The sequence below is a fragment of the Callorhinus ursinus genome, unplaced genomic scaffold (genome assembly GCF_003265705.2).
Source record: "Callorhinus ursinus isolate GAN/ISIS: 27379988/994484 unplaced genomic scaffold, GSC_fseal_2.0 scaffold14, whole genome shotgun sequence".
In the NCBI taxonomy this organism is placed as follows: Eukaryota; Metazoa; Chordata; class Mammalia; order Carnivora; family Otariidae; genus Callorhinus; species Callorhinus ursinus.
The window spans coordinates 26,233,727-26,253,786 of record NW_027397076.1 but is presented as its reverse complement, the minus strand read 5'-3'; the positions used below and the strand labels follow the sequence as shown (position 1 = coordinate 26,253,786).

Sequence of the window (20,060 nt, the reverse complement as noted above, 5' to 3'; positions counted from 1 at the left end):
AATTATTCTGGTAATATCTATTAAAGTTAAAAATATTTATACCTTTTGTTCCAGAAATTCTCTTCTTGGAAATCTATTCCACAGAAATAAAAGGATTAGTACGTAAGGCTAAATATATAAGGCTGGTTATTGTGGCAACTGTTGAAAACCAGAAGGAAAATTGAATTCCCATTACTAACTGAATGACTGAATAAATATGATGTTGTCACACCATGATATATACAACATAGTCACTAAGAAGAATGAGTTAGCCCCATACTTGGTGACTTGGAAAGACTTATATAAGTCATTTAAGTGAAAAAAGCAAATGTGGAGTGATTATAATACATAATATAGCCCCATTAAAAAATCAAAGAGTGAGAATAATCCATTATGTATGACTTTATGTATTTTATATGATTGTGTGAACATGGAGAAAAATATGGGAGTATATCATCCAAATGTTTGGCATGGATAAACTGTGGGAGGGGTGCTATTATGACTAGAATAGAAATTGATGAATCAGCTAAAGGAAGTAAAAGAAAAAACCCACTAAAATATTAGTATGATTTAATACACTTACAAAAATTATATGGTGTGAGAACATATATAATTTGAATTTTTTTAATATGTGAAGAGGAGTCAGACACCTAAAAATCACACCTGAGCCCCATTATCTCAAGCCAGTATGAAATACATAATTAAAGCATCAAGAGATAATAATTGCTAAATATCTGTTGCAGTCAAACAAAACTGTTTCATTTGTTATTTGTTTGTCATCATTTTATCTATAAATCACCTGCATGAAATGAGAATTTAAATTTTTTTTCTTCTCTTCAGAAACAAAAAATCAATTGCAGTGATATTTCTTCTTTGTTTAAAGCTCCAGCACGACCAAAAACCAAACCAACCCCTATTTATGATGCCACAGGAAAACTGCTTGTGACTTCAACAACAATTACAATCAGAATGCCAATATGTTACTACAATGATGATCATGGACCAATCAAAAATGTACAAGTGCTTGTAACAGAAGCAGGGGGTATCATCAACTGTCAACTTACCTTGTTAAACTGTAGAGTATGAATTGTTGAATGCTAAAGAAGTTTCAGTTCAAAATTAGTAATATAAGGTTGACTACCCATTATCACACAACTGTTGAGCTTAATACAGTGTTAATATTATCATTAATTATACTAATCATTAATTTATACCTAAAATACTCGACAAAAATAAGACAAGGCATAGTTAAAATATGTGATTTATTTATTCATTCCGTATACTGGTTGGATTGCTTGATTTTGACAAAATAGAGTCTTGATTGCTTCTTTGGAGGTATGAACAGGAGAGTTATCCTTGACCAAGGGATGTTCTTTCTGTCTCTGAGAAGTCATCCTCCACAATAAAGCCTAAAGAATCATGTGTGATGTGTGATCTACCTGTTTATCCAGGTAGATCAGCTGAATCATCCCTGGTGGTTCACAGAGTGACAGATGTTGCATCCAGATTTTCCTCATGCAATTATACAAATGCTCTTCAGAAATGTGAAAATACCTTCATATATTACTTGTAATTTTATCCTTTTTTTCTGAAAATAGCTCAGCATGATGGAAATGTAACAAAGTGGTATGATGCATATTTTAATAAACCAAGGCCGTATTTTACAAACGAAGGCTTTCCTAATCCCCCATGTACGGAAGGAAAGGCAAAGTTCAGTGGCAATGAAGAAATCTACATCATTGGTGCTGATAATGCATGCATGATTCCTGGCAGTGAAGACAGAATTTGCAATGGACCTCTGAAACCAAAAAAGCAATACTTGTAAGTATAGTTGATGTTTACTAATGCATCATGGTAGCAAGCAAGGCGACATCTTTTATTCATCCATCTACCCATCCTTTCATCTTTCCAGTAAGCACTAGGCATCCATAATGTATCATGACCTGATACATGGTAAAGATCAACAAGACATTGTCCTTACATTCCCTAAAAGTACAGTTCTATAGGGAAAGTAGGCAAGCTTAAAAGTAATTATGATTTGATATGATAAGTGACATAAGGACAATATGAAAAACATGTAATTGGAGAACATGGGTAGGAGAATTGAATTCTTTCTGTAAAGGATAATGTGACTAACATAATATTTTGTGCTTTTCACTCATTATTTTGCAACATGTGCTAATTTATGGGTTTTTAGAAACACTATCCTAGTCTTTTAGTTGACAGCTTCAGTTTACCAGAGTTATAGCAATAATTTTCTCCTCTTTGTATTATTAAACCTCTCAATTAGTGACTGAAATATTTATAATTCACTTTAATAGTTGTCATTTTGTAGATCATGATAATCTAATGTATTAAATACCGCTGCTGATATTCTGGCTTTATTAAATGCTTTGCTAAATTAATCACATGTCTCCTGTTAAATTGATTGTGTTACTTTTGTCATAAGACTATAATTTTTTAATCTTAAATTATTTAATTTCCAAAATATAATTTTTACTACCAAATTTGGAAAATACAGCTAATTTCATGTTTGCCTGCTAGTTAAAGCATTATTAAATTCTTCATAAACATTCTAAGCTAACATTAGAAAAATAAAGAAGTCAGGAATTTGAAAAAAACAGAATGCTCTATCATCTCTTAATAAGTACAGTTACTTTGGTTACTAATCTATTGCCTAAAATTTAGTCATCATAATAGGCAGTTATGAAAATGTTATACCACAAAATTTAATATTTATTCAAATATTATTTATTTTGCATATTTTTCCAAAACAGACTCTTCATATAATCAATAAAGTCATAAGAATTTTAGAAGAGTAGAGATTAAATTTTAAACTGAAACTTATTAATGTAAGTTGGTTTTGTACTTTAAAATGCTTAGATGTCTGTAATTTTTAAATAAGGTAAATTTCAGTTATCTCTGAAGATGTTAAAATCACCCATTCTGTAACCATTTTCTGTTTCTTATGTCATAAAAACATAGAAAGTGAAAATACTCTGTGCACACACAGAATTAAGAAGCGTTTTGTTAACATGTGAACAAAATAAGTTCTGTATGACCATTCTAAATCTAGGTCATTGGTATTTTCAAAAGTAGTTGAGGTATAACAGTTATTAAACTTTATATTTGTAAAGTATGTTTGTGTAACACACTTTCACACAGACATGAAATAATTTCATCCAAATAAATCTATGAGGGATGTAATCTACTTCATCTCTTTAACCTGCTGACTACTCATGAGTCTGGCCAAACTTTTAATTACTCTCTTATGTGCAGGATAATTATTCATCTCACATAAAGATAAGACATATTGTTCTGATGGCAATTGATTTCCAAGTTTGCATCTTATAAATACATTTTCTCTCGAATAAAAATGTGTATTTTTCATTGCTATTTGTTAAATTATTCATAGAAAAAAGTCATATACCATGCAAATTTTTGGTTTTTATTTTTTTTATTTCGTAGATTTAAATTTAGAGCCACAAATATTATGGGACAATTTACTGATTCTGATTATTCTGATCCTGTTAAGACTTTAGGTAAGATATGTTCTGCAATTTGATTTCATTGATAATCTCAACATGCTAATCATAGTTGTAACATTAATTAGTAAATATATTAATCCATGACTGAATGTTCTCAAGTATAAATTCATTTCAGGGTTAATTAGTCTGACAAAGGAAAAAATAGTATTTGTGATATTCTTTTAAGTGATGGATGTTTCATCTATTCAAATCTGGACATAGATCTCAATATGGTATTAGTTCTATGTTGATGTGTACCAACATTATACTAAGCAAATATTTACTTGGATGTTTAATATATAGTCTTATATGTAAAACATTTTTACCTAATAAAAAAGAAAAAGGTTTATGGAAATTTTCCTGAAGTAATCTTAAAAACTAGAAACTTACCAACTTTTTAAAATTTTATTTTCTTATCAAGTCCTAAGTGAGTTTTTTCAATTATACCCACCCAATCAGGCCTGAATAAACCGTAAGTACAATTTAGTCCAAAGCAAGTGTTTTCCTCCACCCCCTCCTCCTCTATCTTTACCATCATCATCTTCTAGACTCTTTGTATATAGTAACTGATGGACTCTTCACAACTATCTTTTAACTGATACCAGTAGTTCTCAACCAGAGTGATTTTACTCTCCAAGGAATATGTAGCAATGTCTGTAGCCATATTTGGTTGTCACAATTATGGGGCCAAGCTACTGGCATCTAGTGGGCAGAGGCCAGGGAGGTTGCTGAACATCCTATGTAGCATAGGACAATCTTTTCAGCAAAGAATTATTTAGTGCATGATGCCCATAGTGCTGAGATGGAGAGAAGCTGTTAGGTGCTGTTAGCTCCATTTTATAGATGAGGAAACCAAAGCCCAGATTAAGTAATTAAGTGGCTCAACCAGTATTCTAGCACAGATTCCATAACCATTTCAGTACAAATACAGGATTTAGACCTGGATTGAAAACTTGACTCTGCCACTTGAGAAAATAATTTCTATAGACCTCAGTTTCCTATTTAGAAAATGGTGGTGAGAGTGTCCACCTTGAAGATTTAAATAAAATAGCATATGTAAAGATATTAATATTTTATAGTTAGTAAAATTTTAAATACTTAATCACTTCTTTTTGGATAGGTTATAATCAAAGATCTTAGAAATATACTTTTTTAGGAGAAATGATTTCCCTAGGATTTCTCTAAGTACACTGCAGCTTCCAATTTTCTCTGTATCAAGCTTTGAGAACGTGGACCTTTGTGTGCCGTTCAGATCCACAGTATAATGTGAGCCGCAACAGATTTCAGCGAGAGTTGTGGCTGGAAGAATATAGATTTTTCCATTATTCTCAGTTAGAAATTCTCCTCTGGTTGTGGGAGATTAATTGTCTAATGAGTCAGTTTCTACAACCTCTACTTAGTTAAGGAAATTTTCAACCTTGAAGAAATAAAGGGGCTCGTGGGTTGCTACATAGATGTTTATAGAGGAATAACATGAATTTCTTTGGCTCTGTTGTCTTATTCCACAATACCAATGGTTTAATTAATTAATTTTACCCAGTAATTCAATCATTTTACAATTGGCTGACTAGACTTGTGGTTTTGAAATGGTGTGGAGTATTTCGTCGTTTGATAGGTGAGTTGATCACACCCTGACACCACCACAGTGAAGTAAATGTCTTGATGGCACCAACATTTTTTCCTTTAGGTTAAGCATTCAGAAACTATTACCACAGCAAAATGGTGATCCTGATGTGTTTACTGATGCAAGATAAGAGACAAAGACAAAGTGGATAGCTCATATATCTAATGGAGATGACATTTTGTAGGAGCAGTGCTAAAGATGTCGCCTTGCTGATTTTCTTGTGTGCTTATGTCTCTCATAGATGGCTGGTTTCATGCAGATTATTGATGTGAGAGTACGTTATGTCAGTTCTCTGAGAGACGAAGTTACAACATCCAGGGTAATAGGAATGAAAAAAGGGGAAAGACAAGCATCAGAAACCATGATGTGCAGGGATGTGATTCCTCACATTCTGCCAAATGTCTTCCCTCTGGCTGAGGGTGGGCCTCAAGTAGAACTTTGGCTGCAGGTGGTCTCAAGGTGCTCCTCAGCAATGTTCTTCTTTTTCTTCCTTACTCTCACAGCCAATTCAGTGGAATAAAATAATTAATTCTAGAAAGTAGCAGAAATACACCATCAGTTCTCTGGTTCCTTCTTTGAAATCATGACTATCCCCACCCCAGTCATCCAGGTACTAATGTTTGTGTGCCCTGGTAACAGCAGGAGTCTAAAGGGGATGCAAAATGTGGAACAAAGCACAGAGCATAGGATCTGGTCAAAATTAAGCACTGGTGAAACGTAGATTCAACATATAAGGTAGAAAGCCATTGGGTTGGTAGGGGGCAGTTACAAGTAGTTACAAGGAAGGGTCCCATACATCATATATTATTTGTAGACCAGGGACATAAGGGCAGCCTTTCAAGCTTCTCCTTAGATTTTCTTCCGTGGACTCTCTTCTGATAAATAATGGCACTATAGTCTTATTCTGGATTGACCACATGGAGTTCTGCTATCAAGATAGTCATTTATAGTTAGTAAAACCATGACAGGCAGGAGTGGAGAAAATAATTAGAAGTGCCACCCTGAGTTGTGATGAAATGAGATGTGCACCTTTGGAGTATGGAATGGACCATTGGAGCAGAATTCCTCAACGTCTGGAAAAGTAGCCCAGTCATCTAGCTGGTTAATGGATTTACTACCATCAATTTCTGTCCTCACATTTTACCTGGAGATTTGGATCTTATGGTTCTGTGGATATCAGATTCAGTTTGATGGGCCAGGAACCAAAGAGTACACTCCAGAAATGGCCCTGGTCCATGATTTGACATTAATAAAAGACCATGGAGTCATACAAGTTTTGAGGGGGGAGAAAAACAAACATTGCCAAGGAAGAAGTAATAGAATTCAAAAAGGAAAAAAACTTGATTATTTCTACATTAGTCAGCGGCAAGAATGGTCTCATGGCTGTGAGAATGGGAGCAACCATATAGTAAAATGCATTGATGTAATTACCCTGGCATTATCAGAATATTACAATGGTTGTTTGAGCCCTTGTTTATCTCAAATATGTCATGTATTAGGATAGATGATACCATTTGCAACAGGCTAGAGGCTCCCAACATTCCTCACAAGCCTGCTGAGAACTTATGTGTGTATGTGATCTCAGACTTCAGTGAAAGAAGTGAAGAGCCCATCTAGGTCCTCAAACCACCTGTGGATATACATTCCTTCACTGGTATTTAGCATAGCACAGGCAGTGAGCTCCAAGCTAAGTAAAATCTTCAGGATTTAAGAGCCTTTGCAAGGCTGTCTTTTTAAGTTAGTATAGAGTGTACATTTCTAAGACAGACCATTTTGATAGTGGTTGGGCCTCTTATGGATACTATTATTTTGAAGTTAAAATTAGGGGCAAAAGAATCACCATAGACTAATCAACTAAAAGGTTTAAGTTTATTGAAAAGGGTTAACAAAAGCACAAGTGAGAAGGGGCCAGGCAGGGCTTTGCTGAATAAGGATGAGTGTGTGGAAGAGGAGTTTGCACTTAGGGAAATCTTCATGACCTGTAGGAATAAACAGGGGAAATGACATATGCCATTATTTTAATCCTAAAGAAATACCTACAACTTATTTGATTTTGTTTTCACTCAGAATGAGCATTAACATTTTTACTATCAAAACTCATGAAAATCCTTCTTAAACTCTTTTTAAAAATCCTCTTTGGGCACATCAGTTTATGGAAACTGCTCGTAGGCAATGTTTTGATTATAAGGTTTAATTATAGAGGATTCCTGTGATTTGAAAATCAGACACTGCTTTCTACACCTTACCGGGCTTCATTAAAGCTGAACAAGATGAAATCTTAAACCCCATGGCAAAGGCACTCTGTGATTGTTTTCTTTTGTCATAACACTTCTCATTTAATTACTGTGCTAACAATGAGAAGTTCCAATATGCTCATTTAGAAACAGAAATCGGGAGTCGCTATGTATTTTTTTTTTTTTTTTGCAGCAAAAGGATCATTTGCCCCCAAGACACCAGATGAATGAGGAAAGTTTTATGATGTTAACGAGGCAGTGGTAATGTGGTGCTGAACCTCATAAACTTTGCAGTCAGACAGGCATATTTCAGGCAGTATGGGTATATATTGAATTTATGTGGCCTTGGGTTTGTTACTTTAACAAATTAATTTCTGAAATCTTATTTCCAAAATGAAAATAATAATGCCTACCTCATAAGTTAACTGGAAGATTAAATCAGATGAATGAATGACAAATAAATATGAAATGTTTATTAATAAAGATAATTATTATTTTTTTCCAAAGATTTTATTTGTCAGAGAGAGACACAGCGAGAGAGGTAACACAAGCAGGGGGAGTGGCAGGCAGAGGGAGAATCTGAGCAGGGACCCTCCCCCCCAATGCGGGACTCGATTGCAGGGTTCTGGGATCATGACCTGAGCCGAAGGCAGATGCTTAACCGACTGAGCCACCCAGGCGTCCCAATAAAGAGAATTATTCATGTGCCAAGGCTTTTATGAATATTTTTATGTATAACCCCACATATTATTCACAACCCTATTAACATAACCCCCTATTTATAGGTGTCCTCAATTTATTGGTAAGAAATCGGAAGGATGGGTCTTTTAGCAACTTGCCCGAGGTTACAGAGCTAGGACAGGGCAGCAGCAGCTTTTAGATCCAGGCAGCCTGACTCAGGCCAGTGCTGTGCTAGTAACTGCTGTACGCATTGCCTGGAAGTCGCTAAGTGTCCGAGTCGGTTGCAGTTGCACTGCTCTTGATGAGTTTTCTGCTCCCACAGACTTCCTATCCTTGCTGTACCTTTTTCTCTTCCCAACATTTTTAATTACTTCCAGCTGTTTTCTTATCATCATTTCCTCTTAGCTTTTGGAGATTAGCATTCAGACATGAGTATGCTTTACTTTTGCACATTCCTTTTTTTTTAGCAATGAATAAGTGTTTCCTTACACCCTGGAAACCACTGTTTATTGTCTACTTTTAATATTTTGCCAAACTGATGCATGAAAATAATATGTCTAGGTTATTTTATTTTATTTTATTTTATTTTATTTATTTTATTTATTTTTAAGGATTTTATTTATTTGAGAGAGAGAGAACACCAGTAGGGGGAGGACAGAGGGAGAGGGAGAAGCAGGCTCCCTGCTGAGTAAGGAGGCCAATGCAGGGCTGCATCCCAGGACCCCAGGACCAGAGCCACAGACAGATGCTTAACTGATGAGCCACCCAGGTGCCCCTAGTGTGTTTTAACTTACATTTCTTCAGTTATGAAATTGAATGACTTTTAATAAATTCTTTGTTCAGTACTTGAATATCTGGATGAATAGTACTGTCCAAAAGAGAAGAAGAGATCCTTATACTTAAGTTCTGTATAACAAGTTGTTTTCTTTTAAGATTAATAATAATATTAGATCTTTCACATGACATACATCTATGTCAAGAGCCAGATATGTCCTATGAGCTTTATAACTCATTTAATTCAGCTTCTTCTTAGAGTTATAAAACGGGCTTAAATCAGATTTCAATCAAAAAACACTTTGAAATTTAGTGCTTTAAAATTATGTTTGCTTAATTACAGCAGTACATTTTATTATGCAAATAAAACATAATTTAATGTGACCTTTCTTAGGACTTTAAGTCTAGTCAGGAAATGACTTCTGCTTATTACAGAGAGAATCATGTTTATATTTTCAAGTGAAAGAATTCCATTTCCTATGGAAGGATTTGGAGAAGTGACTTCATTTTGGATGGTAATGCTCTGTGGGTATATGCATGACAGTGAATCAGAATTTGTACTGGACAGTCATGGTACACTTTGTCCTTTCCTACTAGTACATTTGTAATACATGTACCCCAAAGGATTACATACTGTTTATTAATACATTGTATGTCATTTCCTCACTTCACTTGGCTAGTGTTTGAAATGATAATCTAATCTGAAACATTTTTTTTTGTGGTCTGTGAAACCATTTTTTCCCCCCACTGGGTTCTAAGGTCCGGTGATCCAGTATTACCTGATAAAGAGGATTCTTTATTCATCTTCATGTATTTCCTTTCCCATGCACATCCAATTAGAGTCAGCCTGTGAAAATTCATAAAACAAGCCATTCACATGTTAATATATTTTAAAAAGGGGTATCTAAAATACTGTATGAGCTACTTGCTGCTTTATAGTCTCCTAAACTTAGCTGGAGATCTAGATAACCATGAAACTCTGGCAACTATTTTTAAGATTCAGTATTCATTCGAATCTACCAGGCAAAATAGCCATAGGAACCCTTTCCTATTGTTAACATTTCATAAGCACCAACCCAGGGAAAAAAGATAAAACACTAATTCTTGCATGTTATACAGGTAGTTAACCTATTTTATTTTGTCACTTAACTTTTGTACTTTTTACAGTAAAATTATAAATTATAACTCATATAACTTAGAAATGGTTACAACTATAATAGTTGTTTCTAAGTAAATGATAAGTATCTTGCATTTCTTATTTGTTTCAATGCTTGATCTTCAACCTGAAAATTTTTAGTATATATTTCAAAACCAACATTTATATTCACTAGCAAACTTAGCAAATATTTATTGAGTATTTATTATGTATCTGGTATTATTCTCAGAACTGGGAATACAGTTTTGAATAAAACGAAGACTCCTGTCTTTACATTCTGGACAGACAATGAACAATGAGGATCATAAATAAATTTATTATAAGATATATTAAAGTCTGATAAGAGCAATGGAGGGAAAAAGTAGAATGGAGTGTAGAGGATGTAGAAGGGGGAAGGCAGAAGTGAGGAAGTTGGAGCTTTTGATTTTAAATAGGATGATGTCTTAGTGTGCTTAGTCTAGCATAACAAATTACCATATAGGCTGTGTGGCTTAAACAGAAATTTTGCTCACAGTCCTGGATGCTAGAAATCTAAGAACCAAGTTCCAGTAAGTTAGTTCTGTGGTGAGGGCTCTCTTCCTGGCTGGCAGAAGGCCTCCTTCTTACTGTGTTCTCATAGGACCTTTCCTCAGTACATGTGCACAGAGGGAGAGAGCTAGCTTTCTGGTGTCTCTTGTTATAAGAACACTAAGTCTATTGGATTGGGGCCCAGCCCTTATGACCTCATTTAATGTTAGTTACTTCCTAATTCCAAATACAGTCACACTGAGAGGCTAGGGCGTCAACATAAGAATTTTGGAGGGACACATATATTTGGTCCGTTTGGGCTTCATTGAGAAGGTGATATTTGAGCAAACCCTTGAAGGTTATGAAGTGGCTACTCAGATAGATACACAAGAGAAATACCTTTCCAAGCACAGGGAAAAGCTTGTGCAAATGCCCCATGATCTGGTATGTTCCAAGAGCAACAGGGAGGCCAGTCTGGCTCCAGCGGAGTGAGGAAGGTGGAAATTGAAGGGGAAGTCAGAGAGATAACAGGGAGTCAGAGAGTTAATGAGGAACCAGAGGCCATTGGAAGGACTTTGGCTTTTCCCTGTGAGAGATGAGGAGGATTTTAAGTAGAAAGGTAATATTTTAAAAAGGACAAGGGTGACTACAAGAAGACTTGTTAGATGTCTATACAATAATTCATGCAAAGCAGGGTGGTGGCCTGGCTCAGGATCCTGGCAGCAGACGGGATGAAAAATGAATACAGCATACACAAAGTTTTGAATAGTATAATGAACCCCCAAATACTTACTAATTAAGTGTAATAATTTTTAACATTGTGTTACATTTGTTTTATTTATGTATGTGTTCTTTTATTTGTGAAGTATTTTAAAATAAATCGCACAAAGCATTATATTCCACTATTTAGTATGTTTCTCTAGTAAGAACATTTCTATTGTCACAGTTAGATAAAATTAATGATAAATCCTTAATGTTATATAATACTCTATACATTTTCAAATCATCTTCTGTTTTTTTTTTCTTCATAGTATGTCTGAACCAGGACCCCAATAAGAGGTTCATAGATTATTTTTATTGTTGTGTCTCTTACTGTCTTTTATTCTTCCCCTTTTCCCCTCCATGCCATAGATTCATTAGGGCAAACACATGAGTTGTTCTATAGGAGGTCCCATATTCTGAATCTGTTTGATTGCTTTCTCTTGGTGTGATTTAATTTTTTTCCTCCTTCTTCTACTTCTTATAAATTAGAAATAAGATCTAAAGGTTTGAATATTCATTTTCAGCAAAGATATTTTGCAGGTGTTGCTGCCTAGATTAAAACACCTCTCATCAGGAGGCATATAACATCTGGTTGTCACATTTCAATGATGTTAAAATTGATCAGTGAGTTTTAGTTGTCATAACAGCATGAACCTTCATTGGAAAGTTGGTTTTTCCCCCCCTTGTTATTACTAGCAAATAATCTGTAGGATGATAGTCTAGTGTCCTGTTGATATCCGATTCCCTATCAACCTTCCTCTTAATCATTGAGGATAGATTTATGATTGTTACCTAAATCAATTATTTTATTAGCAGTGAAAAACTAATTTCTAATTGTATTATTCCTTCCACACTTATTAAATGGAACTCTCCAGATCTGTACTTCTGAAACAAATAACGCAACATATTTTAAGAAAAAAGAAAAAGAAGAAGATAGCAGGAGAGGAAGAATGAAGGGGAGTAAGTCAGAGGGGGAGACGAACCAGGAGAGATGATGGACTCTGAAAAACAAACTGAGGGTTCTAGAGGGGAGGAGGGTAGGGGGACGGGTTAGCCTGGTGATGGGTATTAAAGAGGGCACATTCTGCATGGAGCACTGGGTGTTATGAACAAACAATGAATCATGGAACACTACACCAAAACAAATGATGTAATATATGGTGATTAACAGAACAATAAAAAAGTAAATGGAACTCTCCTCTAAAGAAGTGCTTTATTGCCTTGAGTAAGACTATTTTTTTAATTCATAAAATACAGTTCATATGAGAAAGCTAGGAAAAAATGCTTAATTTTTTCCCTTTAATTACAGATTTTTAAAATAAGAAAATGGCAGTCTGGCTATAACCAGTGCTTACAAATTAAAAGTTTGTATATTTTTTTATATCTCTTTCATTGAATAATACTAGAAGTTGTGGATTTTTATATATTGAATATATTTCCACCAATTTCAGTTTTTATTCATCATAAAATTTAAGTTGTTCCCTCTTTGACCAGTAGGAACTTCTGCAAGATGATCCTTTCTTCTTTCCATACCATTAGCCTTTGATAGCTTCTTAGCTCTCTGGCTCCTCCAGATGTCCCAAATTCCTTTTGTTTTCTAATCATAGTTTGGAATTACTATCTCTCCTAGTTTCCCTAGTTTCTTTTAAAGAAAAATATGTGTATCTTGAAGATAGAGGCAACAAGATTTCCTAGGAGATTGTGGATGTGTTCTCTGAGAGAAAGAGTGTCAAATATTACTGCAGAGTTTTTGGACTGAGCAACTAGATCAATGAAGTTGTCATTAACTAAGAGGTAGAAAGATGCAGTTGAATGGAAGGAATTATAGAAGTTCAGCTTTGGATATGATTTTGAAATTTTAATTACAGTTCTAAATAAAGATATTTAGTAGGCAAGTGGATGTTCACGTCTGGAGTTCAATAGATAGCAATTAAGTAGTCATCATCCTAAAGATGAAAATTAACACCACGAGACTGCATGGGCTCACTAAGGTGGAGGGCAAGAAGAAGAGGTCCAAGGGCGGAGCCCCGATTTACGAGATCTAGGAGAAGGAGGGGAACAAACATGTATGTCCACTTTCTTAGCATTCTTGAGAAACATTCCAAGAAAATATTTTTCTGTGTTTTGAGACCCAAATGGTATTTCATAATAATAATCAGTAATAATGTTCTGTGTCCTCTTCAGGTGAAGGACTTTCTGAAAGAACTGTAGAAATTATTCTCTCAGTCACTTTGTGTATCCTTTCGATCATTCTTCTTGGGACAGCTATTTTTGCATTTGCAAGGTAAGATTTATTTATACCCACTTTCCTAAGATGCTTTATGGACATTATTCAGTCATTGTCCAATCAGGAGACAGAAGCCACAATAATAGTCGCTTGAATGGGGAGCATTTAATTAAAAAATTGCTAGCTAGTAGAAATAGTTAACAACTATAAGGGGTTAAAGAACTCTAAAGGGTCCAGAAGTAGCAAGTACAACAAAACAGTTGCTCTCTCAAGGCTGAGGAAGAATGGACAATAAAGGAACTAAGAACCAGAAGAAGTCTCACTCCAAAAGTTTGACATGAAATGTCTACCACAGGCACATGCAGCTGGTCACCTATCAGCAGGTAAAGAAGATGACAGAGGGAAGGGGCTGGAGCTGTTCTGTAGAAGTTAGTCATCATTAATCGAGGATAGGCAGGCTGGAATTGGTCTGTAGAAACAGCCCATCTTGCTGAATAGTGTGGGGGTGCTGAGCTACTGGAATCGTTTACCAATGGGAAGAGCGTTCACTTTGGAGGCAGCTACCACTCATCCAGGTGGGCTGCTGGGCTTCCACATGAATAATAATCACGCAGCACTGGAACACACCAGGGACGTATCTCCCTGTCCCTCTGGCCTTGAAGGTCCCTGTGGTATCCTCTATTGACAAAGCTGAGCATCCCAGCAGCTGGCAAAGGGGAAGTATAGAGTCTAGCTCCAATATCACAGAGCAGGGCAAAGAAGAGCAGGTTTGTTTTGTTTTGTTTTGTTTTTAATTTTATTATGTTAATCACCATACATTACATCATTAGTTTTTGATGTAGTGTTCCATGATTCATTGTTTGTGTATAACACCCAGTGCTCCACGCAGAATGTGCCCTCTTTAATACCCATCACCAGGCTAACCCGTCCCCCTACCCTCCTCCCCTCTAGAACCCTCAGTTTGTTTTTCAGAGTCTATCATTTCTCATGGTTCGTCTCCCCCTCCAATTCCCCCCTCTTCATTCTTCCCCTCCTGCTATCTTCTTCTTCTTCTTCTTCTTCTTTTTTAAACATATATTGTATTATTTGTTTCAGAGGTACAAATCTGTGATTCAACAGTCTTGCACAATTCACAGCACTCACCATAGCACATACACTCCCCAATGAGCAGGTTTAAAACTGAGAGATAATAAAGTGATAACACAAAAGCAGAAGGTTTTCTGGGATTTCTTCACTTTAAAAGATAATTTAAAACTCTGATAGGTTTAATGAAAAATATTTTAATCAGGTCTAAATCTTAAAGTTTATACAGAAGAGATCATTTTTACAATCAGGACAACACTTTGAAGATGTCCAACTTCCTTACATGGTGGGCCCCTTCTCCCTGTTTACTTTACGAAGTCTGTACTTCATTTTCCAAGGGTCCCTTTAAATCCCAGTATCAGCCTCCTAATTCCCTTCCTGTTTACAGGGCCTCAGGGGAAATCTTAGTTGTGGTCCTAAAATCTGGCTTCATAGAGTAGATTTCTGAGTTAAAGGGACCTTATATTTGCAAAGGTAACCACGACACTAATTTCCTAAGTAGCTCGGTAAGCTGTTTTTATTTTATCTGAAGAAGGTGGTCCTGTATTCTGTATGCCATGCATCATCTCTTTCACCTTGAATCTCTTAAATCATCATTGTGATGGATAATATGAAGAGCTGTTGAAACAAATATTTTTCTTATGCTGCATACTGTTCTCAGATTCTGCCTGGAGATAGAGAAAGTCATTATTCTAGGCACTTTTAGGGATAGATTGTGTAAGATATCTTCCTTGTCCCTGAAGGGCATGCTTTGGCCATATTCATATTGTTCCTTGCTCTAAAATCTTTTCTGACTTTTCATCTCCTTACAGGATGAACTCCTTATGTGGGCAAGAAATTCTCCCCTCTTATTCCCTACAACCTCCTGACACACTTCTCTTTGGCCAAATGGGTCTCTTCTCACCTGAACGTTCCTTAGGCTTTTCTACAACTCTGCTTTTATACAGTCAGTCAGAAATGTGCTTCCTCCTCCTTCTCGTTCTGGAACCCTCAAATCAGATCTCGCTTTTTTTTTTACTTCCTGTCAATACTAGTAGTTGTCCTATGAATTGGAATTTGGATTTTTTTTCTTTTTATTGCTTTTTCTACACTTAGATCTTGCTTCTCAACTAAACTGTAATGTTCTTGGATAGGAACCATATTTTATACTTTCTTTTCCATCCTTAACACATAATTCATATTACATAATAAATGTTTGAAATGTAAAAGATAGAATAGCTAATATCATTTTGTAATTACCATACTATGTCATAGAAAAATAAGCATATAAATGGCTTAAAAATGAAAGGACTTGGATTTGATTCTCAGATTCATGTGATTTTTATTTTTGAACTTGAGTTTTCTGAATATAAATAAAGATAACATTATATGCTGTACAATATTTTTATAAAAAGCCTATGAGACAATTCAAAACATATTTCTATACATTTTCATGAATGTAGAAATATCTCATGTATATAAAACAATGGAACATTGTCTTTTACCATTGGTGCTGATAACAATGAGCTGGTTCCACTTCGGCATACTTTCTCTTTATGACAAATCTAGAGACAGCTATTGGGAGGAAAAACAAGCTCACAGCTTCAATTTTATTTGCCTGATAGTTTAGATTTGCCAGTGGCCCAGGCCTTGATCAACTGATTCTCATTAAAATTTGAAACTTCGACAAAGCAACATCTTAAAGGAATATAGTTAGAATTAGGTTTTATGGAATTAAAACAGGAAAAAGAAGTTGAGTACCTATAAATTTGTGCCATATTCAGAGATGTGACCCCAACAAAGAAATTATTTGACTGATATCTTTACTTAAAAAGAAAAGGAAACTTAATTTTATATGCTTTCTATGGTATTTCCTTTTTGGACTTTACTACACTTATTTTAGAATTCGACAGAAGCAGAAAGAAGGTGGCACGTACTCTCCTCGAGACGCAGAAATTATTGACACTAAATTCAAGCTGGATCAGCTCATCACTGTGGCAGACCTGGAACTGAAGGACGAGAGATTAACGCGGTGAGCACACTCCTCTTGGCGAACAGTGGTTCAGAGGGCCTGGAGCCATGACCCTATTCTGACCTATGCTTGTTGGAAGTGTTTGTGGGGCTCCTATTTACACAGGTCGTAGAGATCTTCTTTCAAAGAGTGACCTCCATCTTCTGCACACTTCTCACTGGTGCTCGGAGAATCACTTAATCTTCCTCATGCTTTGGGTTCAATATGAACCTTGGACTATAACGTTCAACCAAGCTCTTTTTTTTTTCCTGAGACAAATATTTTTACACATTAAACCATTAAAATCATGTTTAATAATTCACTTCATATGATAGATTTCTTTTACATTGGATTTTTCTGGAAGTGTCCATATTTTTAATCACAAGTTTAATGAAATTTGTAACGACTTGATATTGTGTATATCATTTTTATAAAAGCCTCATACCTCCTTATTTTAGTATGAAATTACATTAAAAATCTAACTTGTGTATTAACACTTTATTTTTTAATTGCTTAGTATTTAAAAATTAAATACAAAGTAAAAAATTACCTTTGGGAAGAAAAGCATGTCATCAGTATGTATTGGAAATAGTAAAGGTGCTTAATTTTAAAGAGTAAGTATTTTAAGTCCTTTTGAAATCATTATAAATCATTCAAAATGTTGACACATTTGAAAAACTTGTCTATTAAGATAATTCATCAAATTCTTAATAAAAACTGTCATCAGACCATCATAACAAGTTTAGATTCTTATAAGATCCAATATTTTGTGATGCTTATAAGCACATGACAGTTTTTACAAAGCACATGAACAACTCTGCTAGGCTTTAAAAAATTATTAACAACTCTGGAAATATGCCATGAAATTTCTTGAACTTAAAAAGGAATTGTTTATAGTTGTCATTTAGCAAAGCTGGTCTTTACCTAATACATTGACTTTGAAAGAATATTTCCAGCATGCCTAAAAATATCAAATATATGTTACAGAGGGAAGCGTCATCTGATAAGCAGGGGCCTTCCAAATACTGCAAAATGAAAGTCATTCAGTGTTATCACTAAATTACAAGGAAATTTGTTCTGTTAAAGAGGTAAACTTACTTCTTTATATTTAGATATTTACCTTTGTTTATATTCTAATAGAGGTTGTTTCTATGGATACAACAAAATGGATAGTACTCCAAAGACCATATGGAAGAAGGTCATCTATTATCCAGGACATAGTTTTCCACATTAGAAATGTTATTATGAAAGGGCAATAGATTTGCAGGGTAACCTGCCAAAGTTAACCACATCTTAGGAGCAATAGAGCATTCCAATATTAGGCTATGTCTTGGTCCTTAAAAGGGTCATCCTGCGTAGTAAAAGGAAGTTTCTTCTCCTTTCCCCCTGCAGGCCAACTGAATTTCTGTAGTATTCTCCCAACTCCCTTTTTCAGTGTTTGTACCGCCTCCACAAGCTTGGAGTTTCAGTGTCTTCTAACACCCAAAAGTACAAGAGACTATGCGTCAAATCTCTCAGTGCAATTAATTTTAGTTGTTTGAACAATTTAGTTGAATCTGTTCATACTAAAATGTTCTAAGTGTCCAAACACTTATAGGGGCAGTTTTTTAAAAAGAATCTTTATTAATCTCCCAAAAGTCCTTAGTAAGTAGATCTTTAGGAGAGAGATAATGACATAACAAAGTGAAAAAAGCCAGTCAGTATTAAAGTGCTCTTTATCAAGGAGGTTATCATTCTAGGCAGGCTGTGCTGAGGTTAGATTCCCTAAGCTCTGTGTGTTTTCACAGCTTGCCCTTTCCTGCACTTCTGAACACAGCCATTATCTAAAAGCTGGAAGATTTTTTTTTAACAATGACTGTCATGGCAGCTAATGGAAAAGGTGGATAAGGGCTGCATAGATTGTTTATTATTGGTTTTTTATAAATCAGGGACTGCCTTATTTAATCTTGATTCCTAATTATTTCTTTTCCTGCTTCCATGTTTATTTATGTATATGTGGGTTTATTTGTAAAATGATGTCGAAGTGTCTTTCAAGTATATTTCGAATAACATTTATTTTTGCACGTAGGTCATAAGTATATATTACCCCCAATAAGAGTAAAGTTGGAAATTTTAGTTTCTATGATTTTTATTTTCTCACTTTTTGATATGATTCCAGCATTCATGACTGTGAAACATCCTTATTTGTAATTCCAGTGGCACATAATAATATGCTTTGCTTGATTATTACAGAAATTTATTAAAATAACTATCAAGTGGTTTGAGTACTAACTCTTCATTACAGAGATCTGTCTCCAGATTTACTATTTATTGAAGGTCTTTCATGTGAATAAGGTCAGTAATACAGTAGAAAATTAAGTCTAGAAGAAATGGTAACTAACAGATCCATAATTAGTCATGCGCACATATACAAGGGGCCATCCTTCAGTGAAGCTCTCAAGCCCTTCACTTGTCTTGAGGTGCTGGAATATCTAAATCTATTAAAAGGCATATAGGTCATGAGAGTAGAACCAGAGACTGATAGTAGATTCTGAGAGTGAAGAATCAGGGAGTTTGAGTTAGTTTTTAAATTGTTGATTAACTTACATCATATGTCTTTGTTATTTGCAGGAAAGCACTTAGGTGATTTCCTTTAAATCTACCCAGCTAATATATGCTCTTTCTACCTGAGGCTTAGGCATGTTCTTTTCCTTCCAACCTGCCCACTTTCTTCATGCATATTGGACTAGCAGTTTTCCTCAGTGTTGTATGTCTTGACATGTCCATAAGAGAAATGATAAAAGAAGATTTAATCAATAATTAAAATATTAATTTTAGGGAGTTACCTAGTTAACAAAAGTTATTATGATGCTTGTACTAAATCCTGTCAAGGACTTGGAATTTTATAGTTAAGAAATTATTCGTTTTATGACATGTGCCTGTATATTTATTTACATGTTGATTCATCCTGTAAATTTTGTGTGTGTAAACTCTTATTATTTAATTATATTTTACCTTGTTTCACAAAGGATCTAAAGAAGAATTCTCTCACATTGTAATTTTTCTTCCTGAAGAACAAAACTCAAATGAAGATTTAGTACTCTGGAAAAAAAAAAAAAAGATTGAGTACTCTGTAACTCCATGAGAACATTCAGGATAGGCCAAGATAATGTTTTCATTTCCTATTTGGAATGATAATTATACCATTTCCTTATGCACATTTTATATTTAAGTTTAGACAATGCACGATATATTTCTTAGGAAGGATATTTAATATTTTGGGCTCATCTCTTCCACATTCACCAGATTAGAAAATGACCCTTGGGGTTTGTTACTTGATAAACAAATGAACAAAACAACATTTTGTGATGGCTCCTTTGAAACACAACCACTTAGCCCAAGGAAGTGAGAAAGGTTTCCAGGAGGAAATATTGGCAAGATTAGCAAACACTCAGGTAAAACAGACCTGTCTCTTCAAGATTGCTGAGACCAGCTGGCCCTATGGATTGCTTTAACTAATTTAACTGCAACACAAAC

General features: G+C 34.9%; 1 protein-coding gene across 3 annotated transcripts in view; it reads left to right on the top strand.

The window, feature by feature from the left end:
* The window catches only part of PTPRQ (protein tyrosine phosphatase receptor type Q), a 219,885-nt gene that overhangs the window by 163,115 nt on the left and 36,710 nt on the right, over positions 1–20,060 (top strand). For all 3 annotated transcript variants that reach the window (XM_073900607.1, XM_073900608.1, XM_073900609.1), the window contains 5 exons: positions 863–1,021; positions 1,578–1,800; positions 3,448–3,521; positions 13,429–13,528; positions 16,437–16,565. In XM_073900607.1, the coding sequence (XP_073756708.1) occupies positions 863–1,021; positions 1,578–1,800; positions 3,448–3,521; positions 13,429–13,528; positions 16,437–16,565 (685 nt within the window). The remainder of the gene's footprint in view (positions 1–862; positions 1,022–1,577; positions 1,801–3,447; positions 3,522–13,428; positions 13,529–16,436; positions 16,566–20,060) is intronic.